Here is a 20,749-nt window from a genome sequence, read left to right as displayed (position 1 = left end):
TCCATTGGGAGGAGTCTATGGTGGGAGCCCGCGGTGCTGCCTGGGCAAGGTAGTCAGGAGCAAGGAGAGGTGTTCATGTCAACAGGGGTCTGTGTAGGTGTGAAGGCCCCAAGTCAGCAGGTGGAGGCAGGGCAAGGGGTGCTGGCCTGAAGCCTGGTTTTGGTCAAAGTATTTCAGATAAAAGGTGGCATGGAAAGGGGAATGGGGAGAGACCTGTGGAGCAGCTGGTCTGTGTGTCTGTGAAGCATTTACCTCCAGCACACTGGCAGTTAAGTTCTGGTTTCCAAGCTGAGTTTCAGGAAGAAATAATAAGAGGAGATATAAATTATCCAATTAAGAAAACATCTATTTGTAACGTGGAGAGAAGGCAAACCTTGGGCTTTATTTGCAAGCACTTGAAGGAAATGCATTCAGAGGATTAGGTGCTCACCACACAGGACAGAAAAAGCATGAAAGCACGAGGAAAGGAAACCCAGCAAGTGGTTTTTGGAGACAAGACCAGATTTCATACAGCACTGCATGGTCTTTCTGGATGGGGGCTTGAGAGTGTCGGCATAGTGGAATTTTTGTCTTCAAAAGTTTTAGGTTTTGTACTTGTGACAGTAAAATGCCATCAGGTTGTCTATGGATCAAAAGAATTACTTTTCCCTTCACTAGAGAAATCTTTGTAGCATATCTACTGCCCCCAGCCCCTTCCTGGGAAATGTCCCCGAAGTATAAATCAGTTTGTTTACTATTTTATGATTAAAGATATACATCAGGACTGATCAAACTAAAAAACAACTAAAGGGAAAGGGAATTTTGTCTACTTTCCCACTCACTGAATCTCTTTCTTGATTTCACTAGGAAATACTAAAAAAATTAAACGTTGAAATGTCCTACCATGCAAATAGTGGTAGCCATGTGTGACCATGACGTGCAAAAGAAAGCCAGCCACTGATGATGGTTAGAATAGAGCCTAGTTCGTTAGAAGAACTACTGTTGGTTTACCTACCAAGTCATAGGTAAAGGAGAAAGAAACTGAAGGAGAAAGAAAAGGTTTAAATCCCCCAAGGCTATGACCCAGGAGGCTCGACATGGTGGAGGGTTGTAGTAAAAGGAAGGGAAGGGTTGGCCCATTAAAGGTCTTTAGCTCTCCATTCTAACTGTGAGGGTGTCTGGCCACACATGTGTAATCCTATATAATCAAAGGCTAATATGCAAATAGACCGAACAGTGGAACAACCGAACAACTGGTCACTATGATGTGCGCTGGCCACCAGGGGGCGCGCGTGGGACATGGTGGGATGGTGGAGCAGGTGAGTGGGGGTACCAGACCAAGGCACGGTGCTGGTCAGTGTCATTGGGGCAAGCCTCTGGTGGTTACTGAAAATTCTTTGCTCCCACACACTGCAGTCCTGCCCAGTGCTCGCACCCGCTGCCAGCGCCTGGCATTGGTCCCAATCGCTCCTAAGGGCTGCTCCACCTCCCTCTGCTCCTGAGGGGCGATTGGGGCAGCAGCCGCTGCTTGTACCTGCTGCTGGTGCCGGCCCCAATCACTCTGCACTGTCAGAGGGTGCGAGCGGGGCTGGCGCTGTCAGTGTGTGGGAACAGCGGCAGTGGGAGTGGGGCTGCTGGCAGACAGGGGACCAGGGGCCGCGGTGGAAGGGGCTGGACAGGGGTCGCAGAGGATGGGCAGAGACCTGCCCCTGTGTCCACAGCAGCCTTGCGGCCCACAATTTCTTTTAAGGTGCACAACTTCGTGCACTGGGCCCTAGTATGATGATAAGCATCAACATTAACATGAGTGAATGAAACTCTGAAGGTATAGAGACATCCCCCCCGCCCCCCCCCCCCGACCCACACCTTCAGAATAGAGGGTTTTATTGTTGTTGTTTGGTGTGGTGCCAGTGGTAAGGTAGATAGCCAGAAGTACTACAGAATATTAATACAATTAAAAGGAAAAATCTAATGACTGTAAATCTCATGGGATTGGCTGGCCCGCATCCTTTGGAGTATAAACATGTAGAAGGCTAAAGCACATTCTATTTAAAACCCTCATTGTTATGGGTAATATGATCAGTTGGTATAGTACTGTGTTCAGGAATGGTCTTTAACCATTTATTTGTTTTTCCAAAGAGACTCTCCACAAAAGACAGAACTATTACACTTTTTGAATTTCTCTCTCTACCTTCTGATATGCTCACAATTTTAAGTGTGTGGTGTGTGTGTGTGTGTGTGTGTGTGTGTGTGTGTGTAACAGATGAAATGCCTCCAGGTGAATCATACCACACTTAAATTTCTATACATAAAACTCAGAAGTTCAACAGTCCATTGGTCACCCACACAAATGCTCTGAAACATTTTGAGATACAGGTGTAAATTACCTCTTAGACTAGTTGGAGCTCCTTTCACATAACCCTCAAGTCCACATTAAAGAGATACCCTCTTATAGGAGAGAAATAGCCTCTTAGACATAGGAGGAGAGAGAATCACAATATACATATTTCCTGGAGGAGGATATGAGGTGAGTAGGGAAAAAGTGGAATGTGTGAAAAGGGGAAGAAGGAAGTATTTTCTCAACCTGGACTACCTTGAAGTAGGAAAAACAAATTCAAATAAAAACAGGCTTTTTTTTTTTTTTTGAGGGTTGTGTGTGTGTGTGTTTTATTTTTCCTACTGAATTGTCAGCAGATAGATGACTGCAGAAAATCTCATAATTGTTTGTGTCTCCATATTTTCAAGACCACTTAAAGTTGAGGTATTTGAACATAAGCCGAAGGTCACCAACTTGTTGTGAGTTTAAGTTTCTTTTTACTGTTGCGCTGGAAGGGAGGTCAGAGCTAGAAACACCAGTTTGCTGCTGTCGGGTCTCGACAAGGGAAGGGCAGTGCTTAAGCCTCAACATACGAATGCTCTAAGAGAGAGAACCTAGTATTCAAGACCACATTGAGCCTCTTCGTCCAACGGAATTCAAACCAGAACACTAAGGAGAACCTGTGGATAAAAGGGATCACTAAGTTTAGGCTGAACCCCTCGAGGAATTAGGGAGTCAGAGAACTCAGGAAGCGTGAGCTTCATCAGTGGAAAAAGCATGTTGGGTTGGACGTCGGCATTGCAAACTCAGATGCCTGCCTTGGGCCTGGGATGGATTCAGAATGTGCAGGCCCAGTGCTGGGCAGAGGGGATAGGAACTGTGGTGGAATGGAGAGAGCACGGAACTCCTGAAGCCAAAGTGAAATTAATTCAGTGGCAACCAGACAAACTAGATGTGTAGTCATAAGCCCCCAGGCCATCACTTCGTTGAGCCAGAGATATAAAGGCAGAGGGTGAGATGAGTGAGGCACTTATCCTGGGTGCAAAATTGAATGGAGTAACAAAAACTCACTGGAAAAGGGAAGAATGCAATCTTGGAAAAATGCACTCTTAGAACAAAATAAAAATCAGTGCCCAAAAAAAGTCATACTGAACAAAATTTAAATAATGACCAGTGCCATATCAAGCCATATTAAAGACTGAAGAAAAGGAAAGAAAAGCCTGTATCCTGGATTTTTAATGAAAGCGATCTATCTATCTATCTATCTATCTATCTATCTATCTATCTATCTATCTATCTATGTAAGCCTAAGCGACCAGCCGACTGGCAGACTGGTTGACTATCCGGTAGCTATAATGCGCACTGACCACCAGTGGGCAGACACTCAATGTAGGAGCGGAAACCATAGGCATGGAAACATGGAACAGACTGATGAATCTCAGAGAAAAGGGGGGAGGAGAAAGGGCGGGAAGAGATCAACCAAAGATCTTATATGCATACTAGAGGCCGGGTGCACGGATTCATGCACTGGTGGGGTCCCTTGGCCTGGCCTGCGGGGATTGGGCTGAAACTGGCTCTCCAACATCCCCCAAAGGGTCCCAGATTGCGAGAGGGTGCAGGCCAAGCCACGGGACCCCACCGGTGCACGAATGCATGCACCAGGCCTCTAGTAATATTATAATACAATAATATTTTCAAAATCTGTATTTTCCTGATCTTATTTTCAATTGAGAGAATAGCCATGTTTGATAATTTCACCATGACCAGTGATGATGTCACATATTTTTAAACTAATTTAAAATGAAGTAAAATGATAATAAATTCGATTTTGGTATAAATAAAATGTTTAAACTTAAAATAATGTTCAGTTTTAATGCACTTACTTTTCTACTTTTCAATATTTTTTGAACTATTGAAATGTTATAGAAAAAAATTAGTAATACCTAAAAAAATAATTATGGGGACATGTTTTTCTTTCTATCTCTGGTTCCAATTGGCTTAACATGGCACTGTGCTCTGTAGTCTTAACACCCCTCTTCTAAGCTCTGTAATGGCTTAGCTTGTAGGCCTCACTTCTCAAGGAACATACAGAATATGTTAAATACCCAGCAAAGGGAATTGATGGGTTTTGTTCTCCTTTTCAATACAGTTGACAGTAATGTACTTAAGAAAATACCTAGCCCAGCCGTGGTGGCTCAGTGGTTAAGTGTCAACCAATGAACCAGGAGGTCATGGTTCGATTCCTAGTCAGGACAAATGCCCAGGTTTTAGGCTTGATCCCTAGTGTGGGGTGTGCAGGTGGAAGGCGATCAATGCTTCTCTCTCATAAGATGTTTCTATCTCTCCCTCCCTTTCTCTTTGAAATCAATACAAATAAATTTTTTAAAAAAGAAAATACCTAGGAAGGAGTGATATAAAAATCGATCTTTATACTAAGAAATTATTTGTATTGTATTAGGTGTCATAATGGCATTTGCCTCATTTTTCTCTTCACCTGTTAGATATAGGTACTAACATTTTTACAAACTTAAGGATCTTATACTGACTTTACTACCAGGATAATTGGAGTTGACAGTTGGAAACAAGTGAAATAATAAAAATTGCTGGCGCTTTGCGATGGGTACTTATAATGATAGAATTACCTATATCATTACTAAGACTTAAAGTTTCCATGATAATTTAAAAATAAATGATTTAAGCATTTTTGTGAAAGAAAATCTTTCCCTCCTACCCCATCTCCTTCTGTGATAATGGACGTCCTCTCTGACAGCCCTTCTCTGGGGACAAGGAGGAGACGTCCGCAGCCACTTGTATACTCAGGCGGCTCCATTTCACTGGCCACAGCTATTGGTCGGGACGGGGAATGACGGAACTAACCCGGGCCCGGGAGCCACTGCCTCTCCTTGGGGATTTGAATTATATGTACCGAATGCCCCAGTCGGGGAGTGTTGTGCCGCAGAACCGCAGATGCAAGTTGACACAGAGAATGTCATGGACATTCACAGGCAACTTGAAGTAATGAGAGAGCAGAGGCTGAGAGAGGAGAATGAGGTCAACTCAGAAACAGGAGAGACACGGGAACTATGGGGCAGGTCAGGTGGAGGGAGAGTAGCTAATGTTCTCCAGTTCCCCCAAGGCCTGGCTGTGCCACCTGCCTTTCATGGTTCAAGGCTGCCCTATAACCTCATAATAAAACTATTTTTACGTAAGTCTTAATAGCCTTAGAGTTTCTACCCAAGACCTGGGTGACAAGTGACCTAACATGGTCACACAGATTTGGGCACATTGGGGGAGTGTGGCATCTGAATCAGGGGAGTAAATAGTTAAGAGATTTTGCGCAGGTGAATTAAGATAATTTTGGTGCTAAAAGATCTGGCACGAAACACATTTCTTTAACACTTAAAAGTACTTGGAGTGCCCTAGCCACTTTGGCTCAGTGGATAGAGCCTTGGCCTGTGGACTGAAGGGTCCCAGGTTTGATTCCAGCCAAAAGCACATGCCTGGGTTGCGGGCTCGATCCCCAGTGGGGGGCATGCAGGAAGCAACCAATCAATGATTCTCTCTCATCATTGATGTTTCTACCTTTCTCTCTTTCTACCTTCCTCTCTGAAATCAATAAAAAAAATATATACAAAGTACTTGGAGCACCAAAGTGGTTTGCAGAGTCTGAAATGATAAATGACCATAGATGATTTCTAATCAGTAGGAAGAAACTTTTAGAACATGCTTTCTGGATAAAATATCTGAATAATTACGTATTTTTCAAATTAAAATAAATCACCCTAGCTGGTTTGGCTCAGGGGCTACAGTGTCGGCCTGTGGACTGAAGGGTCCTGGGTTCAATTCCTGGTCAAGGACATATGCCTGGGTTGCAGGTTTGATCCCCAGTGTGGGGTGTGCAGAAGGCAGCTGATCAATGATTCTCTCTCATCATTGATGTTTCTTCCTCTCTTTCTCTCTCCCTTCCTCTCTAAAATCAGTAAAAATATTTTAAAAAAGAAACCTGGAAATGTGTTGATGGATTTCATAGGGTTATACATGGGAGGATGCTTTCTTTCTCCTTTCCCTTCCTGATTGGACACTACCAAAGCAGTAGGTTAGGCAAGAAGCCCAGCGCGAAGGGGTTAGGGTCTCTGCAGGACACCGTCAGAAGAAAGTGTAATGGATCACCCGGCAGTCTGAGGACTGAGCGGTCGCAGCCACTGCAGGTTTTTGTCTCTCTTGCTGAAGAGGTATCTTTGTAGTCTCTGGAGAAAGCTCAGGTAGCTGTTTGTGGCTTTCGGGATCCTGTCCTGACAGGGGAGCTATCTGAATGGAGAGAGATGCTGTGTGTTTCTCAGGCACTGGGTTAGGGGGCGGTGAGCAGGGCCTTTTGAGGAATGATGGTAGGTCAACAGGTTTGGGAAACGGTGGGGTATTAAAGGGGATGCTACTTCCTAGATCCTGGTTATGGATTAGTTTCCGTGTAGAGATTTTCCGTGTTTGAGAATCTTGCATGTAGTCCTCCTGTAGAAATGGGGTGCTACTCGTGTCAGCACTGGGTGGGGAACCTGTGCTAGAAGCTGCTGGTAGCAGGTTAGTGATTTTCTGTGTGTACGACACAGTGGTGTTAGATTCTTCGGAATATACAATGGTCTGGCTGGGGTCGCCTTCATCAGAATGCATAGCTCCCTGAAGAAGTGTTTTATTAGTCAAGTACTCTGGACTGGAAGGAACGTGTGTGTTAGTTACTAGTTGGTCTAAAATGTCACCCTTTGTGTGACTGGTTGTCAAGGGGCTGCAAAAGCTTTCTGTTCTGAGTGGTGGAAGGGGTGCCTGGATTGCCAAAAGCATCCGGAGGAAGAAATAATGTTGAAAGAAAAACAGAGAGAAAGTCAAAGTTAGTCATTAAAGAAACCAGTGTTAACTCCATCCTTAAAGAGGCTACAGCAATGTCATACCTTCTTATTATGTTATACATTTTGTTGGCTAGATTGATCAATTTTTTTCCATTAGGAATGTGTTTTATTTTATTATCAAAAGCTGCCTTCGAGGGGAAAATAGTCTTTATACAGAATACATTATAAAGTTTGTCTCTATCAACATCCTGGGAAATTACCTTAAAAGTGAGCATATGTTCTCTTGCATACTTTTAGGCTTTGAAGCGCGCGCGCGCACACACACACACACACACACACAATTTAGTTCCATTGTTTTGATAACTCTTTTTATGCTGCAGCACAATTTTGCTTATATCTCCAACACAGAATTCTTTTATATAATTAACAGTTGCATAACTCACATTTATAAGTGTATAATGATTGCTGAACTCATAACTTTGAAGTCTAAATCATCAGCTGATAACGTTTTATAATTCAGAAAATAACCTAAACACTAGGTTAGAAACTGATCTGCTTTTATCAGCTGAATGAAAAAAAGAACCTGTTTTGAACTTAAGACTTGTTTTCCATATTGTCTATACAAGTCTGACCAGTAGTACAAATACGAAAGCAAAAACATGTTAAAAATAAAACATGTATCAAAATATGCACCTACGGCTAGAAAAGTGATGCCAAAGTAGAGGGCCAACAGCCTTGCTTTAAAATAACACAACAGACGAGAGTATGCACGAGTACCTGAGTGGGCGACCTTTTTTCTTGCAGGTTTGGTCGAACGCTTCTAAAGCCTTTTGCTGCAAGAGAGGAATATGTAGCATCTCCGTTCAGTGTGTCTTGACTTTGGTCATTGTAAGATCTCCAAGCTTTTATTAAGGGAACACAAATTGGATACAAACATATCTACATTCACTTTTAACATTTTTTGAAATAAAAATAAATGTGAAATTTTCTTCAGAAATTTAATTTAATTCAATATGCATAACTGTACATGCAAGTTAACTTTACTGTGAGGTCCACAATGTGGTTATGAATATGTTAAAAAAACACAGAACTCATAATGCCCTAGCCGGGGTGGCTTAGTTGATTGAGTGTCCTCCAGTGCACCAAGAGGCACGAGTTCAAATTCCAGGTCAAGGCATGTGCCTGGGTTGTGGGCTCAATCCCCAGGAGGGGGTGTGCAGGCGGCAGCCAATCAATGATATTTCTCTCTCTCTCTCTCTCTTTCTCTCCCTCTCCCTCTCCCTCTCCCCCCCTCTAAAATAATTAAAAAGCCCACATTTAAATAGAAAAAAAAAAAGCAAATGGAATGCTTATTCAGAAGAGCTTTTTTGTACCTGAGTCTGGTGACTGAGAATCACGCCCTAAAAGAAAAAGAAATGTTCAAATTACTATGAGGGTAAAGGAAAGAAACAATTCAGTAAGATCATTTGTCAAAGAACTACATGCATTTGGGGGGAGGGGAACAATATCTCAGTTATAAAATTCTGGGTACATAAAATATACCAATGAGAAGTTTGTACATTAATTTTTTACTTCAATTAGAATATTATTCATTATATAACCATAATTTACAATTAACACATATATAAAGCATTGATTCCCCCCTCCCCTGTGTTATGGCAACCAGTAATTTTATCTTATTATTGCCCACGCAGAATGTATGAATTTCTAAATATCAAATTAAAGCATCAAAGGGTATCTGGCTTGTACACAATAAGTGTTTCTCCAGCATTAAATCCAACCTCCGGATCCTTAGCTTCTGATGCCCTGGTATTTCCATATTCAACTCCTGTATGAGACAGCAATAAATTGTTTTGTGATTTGCTTTTTTTTTTATAATTTGGAGAAAGTGTAAATGTGTCTACCATATTATGTGATACTTTGAATCATTCTTTAGACTTTGAATTTTCTTCTTATTGCCACTTAAAGTCACATTCTATTCAAATAGAAAAGAGCTGTTACAGTATAGTCGTTCATTGTGTGGCAGTAAGCTGTGGAAAACAAATCTCAGCGCCAAGGAATTGCTTTGATAATGCAGGAGGGAAGAGGCTCAGTGACATGCACTATTAGTTTTACTGGATTCACACATTCAAGAATCTTCTATAACTTACGGACATTGGAGGTAACTGATTTGTGTTGCTTGGTTTTATTATATCACTCAGCCAACTTCACCTGGAACCATAAAGCCTTAACTTTGGGAAGGACTTCAGGGGTCATCCAGCTTCACCTCTGTCCTGGTCCTGGATCCCTTCTATATGTCCCCCGCGACCGTTATTAAGTTGCTGTTATTTCAATGCCTAGTAGAACATGAATGTTACGTGTAAAAAGGACTCTTTGTTTTCTTTTTAATGCTTAGGAAATGGCTATTTTGAAACCTAAACCCATGAATTAGGAATGATAAAAATTAGTTGAGAAATGCGAGAGTTTGAATTGAGATAAAATATTTGATGTAGATTCTTTCCAAATCAAAGGAAGAGAAATAAATGAGCCAGGACAGAATATGTTAGCATGACTCCAGCTCAAATGCGGAAGAGAAGACTAACAAATCTGCAATTTTTAAAAAGGATATTTGCTAATTTAGTATGGATCGTAACTCCAGTAAATTCCAAATCAGGGTGATAAGTGGGGACCGTACAGTGAAAATAACTTTGAGGAGTTACATATGAAATGCTTACTAGACTATCTCTAGGATTTGATGGGAGCAGAAATGACTGAACTTCTTAGTCACTGAAATGATAATGATGTCTCTATAAAGAAAACGGTGTAACACACAGAGCAGCAATTAGAATTCTGCTGTGGGCAGTCAGGGAGGGAGATTTAATAACCACCTGGTTACCACACACTGTTTGTAGATATGGAACAAGTTTTCGGACTTGAAGAAATGGCAATGGAAAGATGAGCAGTATGGATAATAATAATAATAATAATTATCTGTATTATAATTATATGCTTGAGAATAGGGATTTCACTTTCCTCTGGTTTGATAGAACTGGGCTTTTATAAAGAAGGGTGTGTGGGTATGTATTGGGGATGGAGGTTATAGGAGCCTGCTGCTTGGAGGTGCAAGAGGTATAGGCCTGGTGAGGAAGAGGAGGGCATATTGAGAAGATTTGAAGGACACTTTGAAATAAACTTCCTCTAACTGATAGTTTGTAGAGGGCCAGTTCTTTTTCTTACTGGTGACCACATTAGAGATTATAGAATGGTGAGTGGGATAGACAGTAAGTGTGAGAATCAGAGAAGAGTCATTCTAAGCTGAATCCAGGGGCTCTCTTCCCGCCACCCCCGCCCCCGCCAATACTGCCCAGGGATTTCCAAATGAAATTGTACCTGTGCTACCGGAAATAGGAGCTAGTGATCAGGGTGAGCTCTGCTGAAAAAATCCTGCTCAACATAGGAGACATGAATGTGTTGAAGTACGAGAAAGGACAAAGAATAAAAATGGCCAAGGATTAAAACTTTAGGATGAACCTGTATTTTAATGAAGTTTATGTTAATGACTAAAGTCCACACCTAAGAGGGTGGTCTCTTAAGGACACTCAAGTGTATAGCATTGCAGTTTTTTTAAAAATAAATCCAATTATAATATTTAAAGCCCCCAGTCCTGATTTTCTATTTTATTATAGTTCTTCAGAGGCACTGAAAGATAAATAGCTCCCACATGGATACTGTTGACCTCAGCCCTGCTTTTATTTCATTCCTGCCAGGAAAGGGTAGGAAAGGGAGGATGAGTGTGGTTGGAAGCAGGTGACAGAAAGCTTGAAAGCATCCTGGATCCATGTCAAGTAAAGAGAATATATGTTAAAAAAAAACAACCTATTGAGCTATATTATGTTAAGCAAAATAAGCCATTCAGAGAGAGACAAGTATCACATAATGTCACTCATATGTGGAATCTAATGAACAAAATAAGTTGATGAACAAAAGAGATCCAGAGACATGGAAGCATGGAACAGACTGATGGATCTTAGAGGGAAGGGAAGGGGGCAGGAAGAGAATAACCAAAGAACTTATATGCATATATGCATAACCCATGGACACGGACAATAGTGAGGTGAAGGCCTGGGGAGGGGTTGGGAGTGGGGTCAATGGGAGAAAACAGGGACATCTGTAATACTTGCAACAATAAAGATAAATTTTAAAAAACGATTGAGGTGGTAAACGACTTGGCAGATGCATGGGGAAGATGGTTTTGTCCAATATCTCCAATATTATTTATGATCATTCATTGTGAAAAAACAGAGCCAGAATTCTAGGGATCAGAGCTCTAAGTTTCTAGTGTTCTTTAGTAGATGGTCATCGCGTCTCTGAAAATTTAAGAATGAGTAACTGGGACAGATGTGAATAGGGTCTTGGAGAATGAAGAGCCATGACCTCTCTTCACTGGTACCATGAGCACTCGCTGTGCCCAGCGGAAGGGGGGTGAGGACACTGTCAGAGAGGTTGTCCAGGCTCATTGCAGGGTTGGTGTCAGGGGCTGGACTGCATGCCCTCAGAGGTCCTTTCCAACTTTATGGTTCCAACGTTTAAAGTCCTTTTAACTGATGTGGTATATTAGACATAATAAACTATATTTTTCTTGAAAATTATGATGATTTTAAATCTTATAGCTCCTTCCGTTAGATGGCTCAATTACTTTGCAAGAATTAATTTAAACCCATTAGTTAAATTCAAGTCAACTAATTGAATGCCTACAGTGCTTCTAAGTACTGGGATAAGACTTTTTATTTATTTTCTTTTTAAAAAAATATATTTTATTGATTTTTTTACAGAGAGGAAGGGAGAGGGATAGAGAGTTAGAAACATCAATGAGAGAGAAACATCGATCAGCTGCCTCCTGCACACTCCCCACTGGGTGTGTGCCCGCAACCGAGGTACATGCCCTTGACCAGAATCGAACCTGGGACCCTTGAGTCCACAGGCCGATGCTCTACTCACTGAGCAAAACCAGTCAGGGCTATTTTCTTCATTTACCCTCATTTAATTTTGACAAATCTTTGGGAGTCTAGGAAATGATTTTCTCTTAGAGGTAGGGAGACAATAAATTCTTCTTCTTCTCCTCCCTTCCTCCCTTCCTGGTCCTCCTCCTCCTCCTCCTCCTCCTCCTCCTCCTCCTCCTCCTCCTCCTCCTCCTCCTCCTCCTCCTCCTCCTCCTTCTTGTTCTTCTAAAGGAGAGTTGAGTTACAGACACAAATTTTCCCAAGGGTGTAAAACGTGCAGGTGCTGTTTCCTGGGGCAGTGGTCACCACTGCATTTCATCCTTAGCAGTGTTACCTGAGACTGCCAGGTGGTTTTGGTAAAATAAAATGAACTTCGAAAGGCTTATCATCTCTCTATACTTGTCATTTTGGTTCTAGCTTAGATTTTTAAAACATCTATGTGTCTATGAATTATCCGATGGGATTCTACTTCTTGTAAAAGGGAAAGAGAAAGACTGACTTAGACAACTAATAGTTGATGACCAGCAGCTTATCAATATAAGCCGCTTTTCATCTGAGAGAGGGAACCTTTTGTGGCGGCAGTTAGTCTTTTACTTAAAGGCTCTGTGGTTTTTAACAATACCTAATGCAATAAATACTCGCTAATCCCCTTTTAATTCACGAAAAGATACTGTGCCAAATAAGTTCTTCTGAAGGCTACCATAAAGTGAAGGGCCTACAAAGGGGATGATTTCTTTCTTCAAAATGGAATTAAAACTAATTTTAGAAAGGGATCGTACCTATGCGTCTTAGTACAAAAGAGGTCTATTTTTAATGTAACAACGAAGTCCAAAATCCAGAGGGCTTCATTCTCTAGAAATCTTATTCCCTTATGGTATAAAATTTAAAACGGCCCATTGCCACTACATACTTATTGCTGAATATTATTTCATATTCCTAAAATATTTAAATGTTTGCTATTATTTTGATTCTGAAGCATTAAATATTTTCTTGTAAGTTTCGTGATATGAAGTTGCTGATATTCTAGTGTAGACTCTCCAAAGTGGCAATCTCTAACCCGGTCACTTATTCCTTCAGTGGTTACTTTTGTAGATAATGATGACTCGGCATTGTTGAACCGGTGCCACACGCCCTAGCAGGTGCTGCAGGCCGCGGGCCACCTCAGCGTAGCATGGGCTAGAATTTACTTGGCTGAAATGTCAGTGGTATTCATGGTATAGGCATTCCCCTTTCCTGATGGCTCTGGACTCCATTTTATTTATTTTCTTATTTCCCTTTATTCCCATTTCCCTCAGGTATTGCATGTAAACACATTTGTAGCTTTTGTAACATCTTTTCATGCTCATATACACATGAGCAAACATGTACAAATACATACTAGTATATATATGTATATAAATATTTTTTAACTAAACTGAAATGGTACTACATACATTGCAATGAAACTTGCATTTAAAAAAAATGTAATATATTCTGGAACCACCTGGCCTGCTATTTAAATTTGGACATTGAGATCCATTTTTGGATTGGAGGTGGCGGGCAGGAGTGGGTTTCTCCAGATGGAAGCTTGCTCTTCCTCAACAACGTGGGATAGTTTCAGACCAAGGACATTTTGAGCATTTAATCAACGACCACATGTATGTGTGTACAAGATACTGACGTGCAGAGTGAGAATTAAAATTATTAAAACACTCTCCATCCTTTTTCCACTTCTGCTCCAAAACCCCACAAATAGAAATAAAAAACAAAGAACCCCGCCCCCACCACCAAGTAACCAACCAAGAACCAAACCTATCAGTCAGAAAGAGGTGCAGGCCTGTTTCTGGGTCTGGAGTCCCTGAGGTTGTCAGGCTCACGTGGAGCTGCCAGAGCCACGCCCCCTCTCAGAGCAGACTGTGCCCACCAGCTTAGGTAAGTCCCCACAGACATTTATTAGAGATACCCACCTCGGTATCTGCTGAAATATCACGCTCCCAATTACCTTCTAGAGTACATGTATATCTGTGGTTGCACCCAGGTATACATGTGGTGCTAATCTTAATTGCACCAAGGTGTTTAAAAATACATATGAGAAGGATCTTCGCTGACTGGGTTAAAGGAAGGTTTAAGATCTCTTTCAAAACAAATTATCATCCTGTTTGCAACCTTTGGTGAAAAAGTGAATTAATAAATATTCAGTTTCCTACAAATCCCTCTCTCTGACCCCTGTGTCCCCATCCCTTAATAGTTTTTAGCTTAAAACAACAACAATAACAAAAGCAACTATGAGTTATCTTGATTAAATATTGTTACTTTAGTTCATAAGAGACAAAAGCTTAAATAGTTATTAACACTTGCAGTTACCCAACACATTTTGGCAAGTCACTGTTGTTTTTAATTAGATTTTAAAGATGTTTTCTACAAGATATCAGTTTCCTTTGGCTTTTTATTTTTTTATTTTTAGAACAAAAACAGTCAGGAGGGATAGGAGCTATTCTTGAGACAAGAAATGTAAGAACTTGTGGGCCATTCACAAGGTATTTACAGTCACTTTCTTCATCCAAACAAGATAATTCTGGAAAGAGAGAAAGGTCAGACAAGCCATTCAAGTGTGACATTCTGGAGTTAGTGATATTATACCTGCAGCCAATAGGTTTGGAGAACTTTGAACTCTCTTCACAGATGTTAATGTAACAGACATGGCGGCACGTTTGCGAGCACACCCACCGCTATCTGGAAGCAAAAAAATGATATAGCAGAAGCCACAGCAAAGGAAAAGCACGTGCAATCTCATGCATTTTAAGTGGAATGTGCCAGACATCCGTGGGAAAGATGAACAGCCAGAATTAGTAACCAGGAGAATCCATACGCAAATTTTACAACCACCCCAAACTCAACAAAACAAAACAAAACAAAATAAAACAAAACAAAATAAAACAAAACAAAACGAAACAAAACAAAACAGCAGGGGTTTGTTTTAGAAATAGATGCCAATCCTTTAATAAAATTTTTTTTAAAAAATGATTTACTTAACATTTTATGGTTTTTCTTTAATGAAAACATAAACGTATAAAACTCAACTTTGTTTATACCTTTTTCATCCAACTGTTAAATTTCTATGCAGAGTAACTAGCTTTCAGAGTTATGAATAAGCGCTCTTTCAGGGTTAAGAGCCATAATATAATATACTTTTGTAGCCATCATTTAGGCTTACTGTGTTTTAGCTATTATGAATCCTGAAGATGGTTTTAAGCACCTCTTGAAGTAAATGCTGTTAACAGATATAGCCATGATATATTTGATATACAGGATTCTTAAAGAGAAATATAGCATTATGGAAATTCTATCTCTTCCCATAGTTACTATAAGTTATGGAAATAATTAGCCTAGTTGAAATCAAGACAATATTGACACATAGAGTATTGAAATGACCATGCTAAAAATTAATTTGGCTTTATAGTTTTGTACATGTACATGATGATCTACCTATTTACACTTACACAAATATCAACATGAAGTAAAGTAAGTGAAAAGGGACCAGCTATTATAATGTGATATAAGTTTCGAGTTACAGGACTTCTAAAATTGAAAGGTTAATGTTCTATTTATGAACAGATTCCAATTCCATTCCCACATTCCTTTGTATATGGAATGTGCAATAAATAGTTTTTCTCATTCCCCTGAAACCAAAATAACCGAAGTTTAAATCTTTTTTAAAGTTATAACAAGAGAGACAAATAATGTAACCAGCACTATAACATAAATCATTATATATTGCCACATGCTATTCTCATTCTTTTTTTCTTTTTTTAATATATATTTTTTTTATTTTTCAGTTACAGTTAACATACAATATTATATTACTTTCAGGTGTACAATGTAGTGATTAGACAGTTATACTTTTTATTTCTTTAAAAAAAGTATCCACTTTGTTCATTGAACATGAAGGAACTTAATGCTTGGAAGTATGATCTGAACTAATTACTGGTAAAATCACAAGTAGTAAGGTCAGTAGACCTTAAAATTGGTGGAATTGTCTTCATATCAAAATACAATTTCTTAAATATGTTTAAAATAACAGTTTTCTAATGCAGATAATAAGTAAAATAGAAAAATGAAACAACATAAGAAAGTCAAATAAATCAAAGACTATAATTCAAAGACCCAACACGAAAAGACATAAATGGTGGAAGCATAAACGAAAGATGTCTTTAAGGGAGGCAACAATGGGACACAGCAAACTCTGCAAACTGAAAAAAGCTATGAGGGATGAGAGTTTCTGATAGATGGAGGCAATGTTCTTGAATATACGGTGGTAGCAGCTTCGATGGTCTAACAGGGTTGTGTAGTCAAGGGGCTACACATACAAGTGCACTGATGGCTCTTGGAGAGACTTTATTTTCTAGTTCTATTAATTCTGAACATCTGAAGACAAGCAGTGAGGAAGATAAAAAGGGGGGATTTCAGAATGAGAAGATTCAAGGTCCTTGGTAAAACCTATGGTTCCCAAACTGTGCTGAGGTGCCCCGGCTACCTCAGTTGGTTCATGAGGGTTTTGAGGGATATTTTACATTTTTTAAGAAAACTCAGTGGTATCTATTAGATACTACATGAACTACTAGCCTGAGTTAGTTTCCAGTTTCACCATCATAAAGCTTGTGTTGTCTTCCTTTAGATGATATTATATCTTTGAAAAGTTGGGTTTTTGGTGATGGCTGTGACAAAGTACCCCATGAAAGTAATTTTGGACAGTAAATGAGCCTGGTGACGTACAATCTGAGTTCAAGGTCTGCGGGGTTTTGCAGTGCCCAATAAACACACACGTTCCCTTAGTTATTAACTGCAGTCATAAAAAACAAGATAAAATGATTATTTTTTTCAATTTAAGTGTATTATTTTTTCAAATTGCCTCTGAGTTGACAGAATATAAGTATTTATTAAGTTGTTTGCCCCTAGATAATTCATAAATGGAACTGTTGGGTATTTCTTTTGGCCTGAGAGTGTAGGAACCTCTGGGTTAAATAGTATTTATATTCTAAGGAACTCTAAGACCCAGATGAAATAAATGGAGAATCTGTCTTTATTAACAGTTTAATAAGGAGCTTAATTAGAAAAGTTGAGGCATTTGTGAAATTGCTGGAACAGAGAAATCTCTTCTATCCCATTTCTACTTACTCGTGTGTTGATACTTTCTGTGCTTTCTTAAGGATGTTTTTAAGATCTCAAAATGAGGATCTGTCTTGCATGCCTTAGGTCATTCTGAAGAACCCTAGTGCCACTCTCACCTTCACCTAGTCATGAATGACTTGCACTTCTTCCTCCCAGATGCATGATTCTTGAGAGCTGTTTCCACTGCTGAAAACACTCATGGGTAAAGCACATACAATGAATTACTTCATGTCTTTCTCTCTTTCCTTTCTTCCAGAGCTAAGATTTGCCTTAGAAAATAATGGGTCACAGATTCTTAGAGTGGAAATATAGCATGTTTTGCACATATTTTTATACATTGTTCAGAGACTTTAGTGTAAAAAATGAACACATTTCCTCTGGCTCATTTAGTATTTGACTAAAACAAAGAGCTGCTTTGCTTGAAAATAATCTTTTTTTTTTTTTAACTTCAGTGACTGACACGTAGGTATTTAAATAATAATATATGTCTTTAGTGATTAGTAGGTAGATAATGAAGACTAATTTGATGTGTTAGATATTTCAGTACTAACTTTTCATTTTGTAGATATAGCAACAATGCTTTCTTCACCTTCCTACAGCAATATTTACACATATATTAAAAAGTGGCATGTTTTTATAATAGCACTATAGTCTTAGTTTGGAATTTTAAATAAAGGGTTTGTCACTTCTTACCAATTTTGTGTGCATAAGTTTGAATATCATATTTTACATGCATATGTACATATAGGTTCGCCCATATAAATAAAATAGCTGTGCAAATTAGCATTCTACATGGAGCCAAGCTCCTTTTACATGAGAGGATGCTTTAGAGCAGCGGTTCTCAACCTGTGGGTCGCGATCCCTTTGGGGGTTGAATGACCCTTTCACAGGGGTTGCCTAAGGCCATCAGAAAACACATATATAAATACATATTGTTTTGTGATTAATCACTATGCTTTAATTATGTTCAATTTGTAACAATGAAATTGGGGGTCACCACAACATGAGGAACTGTATTAAAGAGTCGTGGCATTAGGAAGGTTGAGAACCACTGCTTTAGAGGGTTATATTCATGCTACTAACAGACACCTGGCTCAAATACCCTAGCAACCTAAACAAATATACAAATGTCTATTGGCCTACTTTGCCATTAGAGTTGAAGTCTATGCACAGGAGGATTAATTATTTAATCACATATTATACATCTGTCATGGTAGGGTTATAATAAATAGAAGTCAGCACTCCACAAGGTGAAGGATATTGGGAAGTTATGTCTTAAGTCAACTTAAGTCTGTGAGAAGATGTCTCAGAACGATTATGGAAATCAATGCCTTTCTGTTATTATTAGTTGTGGAAATATAACCTCCTTCTGTGGACCTTCTGCTGCATTGACTGCAGTTTCACAACATGACTTATCCTAGTTCAGCTACGAGCTGTCTATTCTATTTGCTTTCTTCAATCTCCTTTACCTAATACTATTCCTTCTTCTATTTCCCATGTCCAGTTCCCACACTTCCCATTGTCCAAATGCCTTTACTTGGTTCATCTCCAGGGTTATAATTTCTCTGGGTTTCTAAGTCTTCCTTGTATATTTTGACTGTCTCCAGTATCCTTGTCTTGACTGTTGCTCTACATATCTATGAGTTGTCGACATTCACAGGGGCCAGCTGACCTAGAGTTTAGAGGTCAGTTAGGGCAGGTTTCTGCTAAGGGGCAGTCACAGCATCACGGGGAATGGGGCATGTTGTCTACACTTGATCTAGGGATTAGAGACTGGTTCTCACCAGTGGTTGCTAATCCTCCCCTGATAACAAGAGACAGCAAACTTTCCAGTGATTGCTTGCACATAGGAAACAGTATTTTTTAAACACAAGTTACAAAATTTCAGTGAGAAAGCTGTTTTCCAGAATTACTTACGATAGAATATAAAGATTTCAGGGGAGAAAAGGTGAAAATGTATGCGAAAACATTTCTACTATGGAAAAAAATTCATGTACATAGCATGTATCACAAAGACTGTACAATTAATCTGTATACAATACAGAGTTCAGAGGCACCCATGTTGTTAAGCTAATTGGAAATACTGTTCTCACATCTAAAAATCTAATGCTTATGTCAGTGGTTCTCAACCTTCTGGCCTTTTAAATACAGTTCCTCATGTTGTGACCCAACCATATAATTATTTTTGTTGCTACTTCATAACTGTAATGTTGCTACTGTTATGAATCATAATGTAAATATCTGATATGCAGGATGGTCTTAGGCGACCCCTGTGAAAGAGTCGTTCGACCGCCAAAGGGGTCGCGACCCACAGGTTGAGAATCGCTGCTTTGGTGTATTGTGTGTATGTATTAATTAAGCTGATTTCATAAGAAGCTTTGGCACTGTCTGCTGGCTGTCAACATAAAGGGTTTATAATGGGAAACTTTAAATGTTTTCCACTCAGCAACCTGCCTTTGAATTTAGCCTATTCTAAGAAGGATTTCAAATGTATATATTCAAATGACATTCCAGCTCTTTCTAGGGTACATAGGAGTTAATTTCAAGACATTATTTACAGAAAAAGATTGAGTAAGAGTAGATAAAACCCAAAATTCTACTTTTAATTGCTATAAGACTAGAACATAAAGACAAAGACATTGAGTAATGAGTGTACACTATCCATCTAATCAGAAACTCAGGATCACATTTGAGTCAGCAGTGCTAACCTAATGATTTAAGGCCAAGATGGTGTGTAGAGAGCAGGGCTGAAAAGGTTAAAACTAAGAGAGATGGCATACCTGTATTCATTGTGACCTTGGAGGGTTTGTTATTAAAGTCTTCAGTTTTCCTGTAGAAAAAAAATGATGTTTTAATTTGTTCATTAGCGCACAGAACAAAATATAATAACGTGCAACTGGTTTTTGGTGTACCTGTGAGTTAATATCTCATTATCATTAGTCTTATTTAAATCAAGACGTAATAAGGTGGGCAGAATCTATAATTCTATTGAAGTTAAATTTCAGTTATTATTAGTTCTATGCTCATAACCATAAACTTTACGGTGACCATTAGTGGGTGAAAATGAAGAAAAGCTCTCATTTTAAAAAATTCAATTTCTCTCATACGCATTTATAACTAAAAGGTTTTGCTCTTTAAGCCTGAAGAGATCATTAGTTATAAAGTGTCACCTTTCAAAGTTTTAAAATATACCCAGGAACTTTGAAATCTAACATATTATTCAATTTATTATATTCAATTTATTACTGGAACAATTTATTACCAGGGAATATTTAATGTATTAAATTAAAAATATACATTTTAATAAAATGTTTGCAGAACAATTATTGTAGAAAAACATTTTTTAATGTTGAGTATTATTTTATGACGCATGAGATGACTTAGTTCTTTCCCTGTCATATCGTCTTAGCCCATTTTTAGAGTTTCTGATTTATCCATACCCGAAGACCAAAGATGAGGAACATGCTCTCATAGGAAGCAAACCTTAC

At 39.2% G+C, this 20,749-nt stretch overlaps 1 protein-coding gene across 12 annotated transcripts in view; it reads right to left on the bottom strand.

Moving 5' to 3' along the window:
* The window catches only part of SORBS2 (sorbin and SH3 domain containing 2), a 165,355-nt gene that overhangs the window by 72,192 nt on the left and 72,414 nt on the right, over window positions 1-20,749 (bottom strand). For 4 of the 12 annotated variants that reach the window (XM_059685653.1, XM_059685647.1, XM_059685658.1 and 1 more), the window contains exons 2-5: window positions 20,042-20,091; window positions 14,733-14,825; window positions 8,508-8,534; window positions 7,912-8,036 (exon numbers count right to left, since the gene is read on the bottom strand). In XM_059685653.1, coding sequence (XP_059541636.1) covers window positions 7,912-8,036; window positions 8,508-8,534; window positions 14,733-14,825; window positions 20,042-20,051 — 255 coding nt within the window. In that variant the 5' untranslated portion in view covers window positions 20,052-20,091. Of the gene's footprint in view, window positions 1-6,466; window positions 7,112-7,911; window positions 8,037-8,507; window positions 8,535-14,732; window positions 14,826-20,041; window positions 20,092-20,749 lie in introns of all 12 variants that reach the window. The other 8 variants (XM_059685643.1, XM_059685642.1, XM_059685646.1 and 5 more) reach the window with 5 other exon arrangements.

Source organism: Myotis daubentonii, chromosome 2 (assembly GCF_963259705.1).
Source record: "Myotis daubentonii chromosome 2, mMyoDau2.1, whole genome shotgun sequence".
In the NCBI taxonomy this organism is placed as follows: domain Eukaryota; kingdom Metazoa; phylum Chordata; class Mammalia; order Chiroptera; family Vespertilionidae; genus Myotis; species Myotis daubentonii.
Note: the sequence above shows the minus strand (reverse complement) of the source record. Positions and strands in the feature narration are given on the sequence as shown.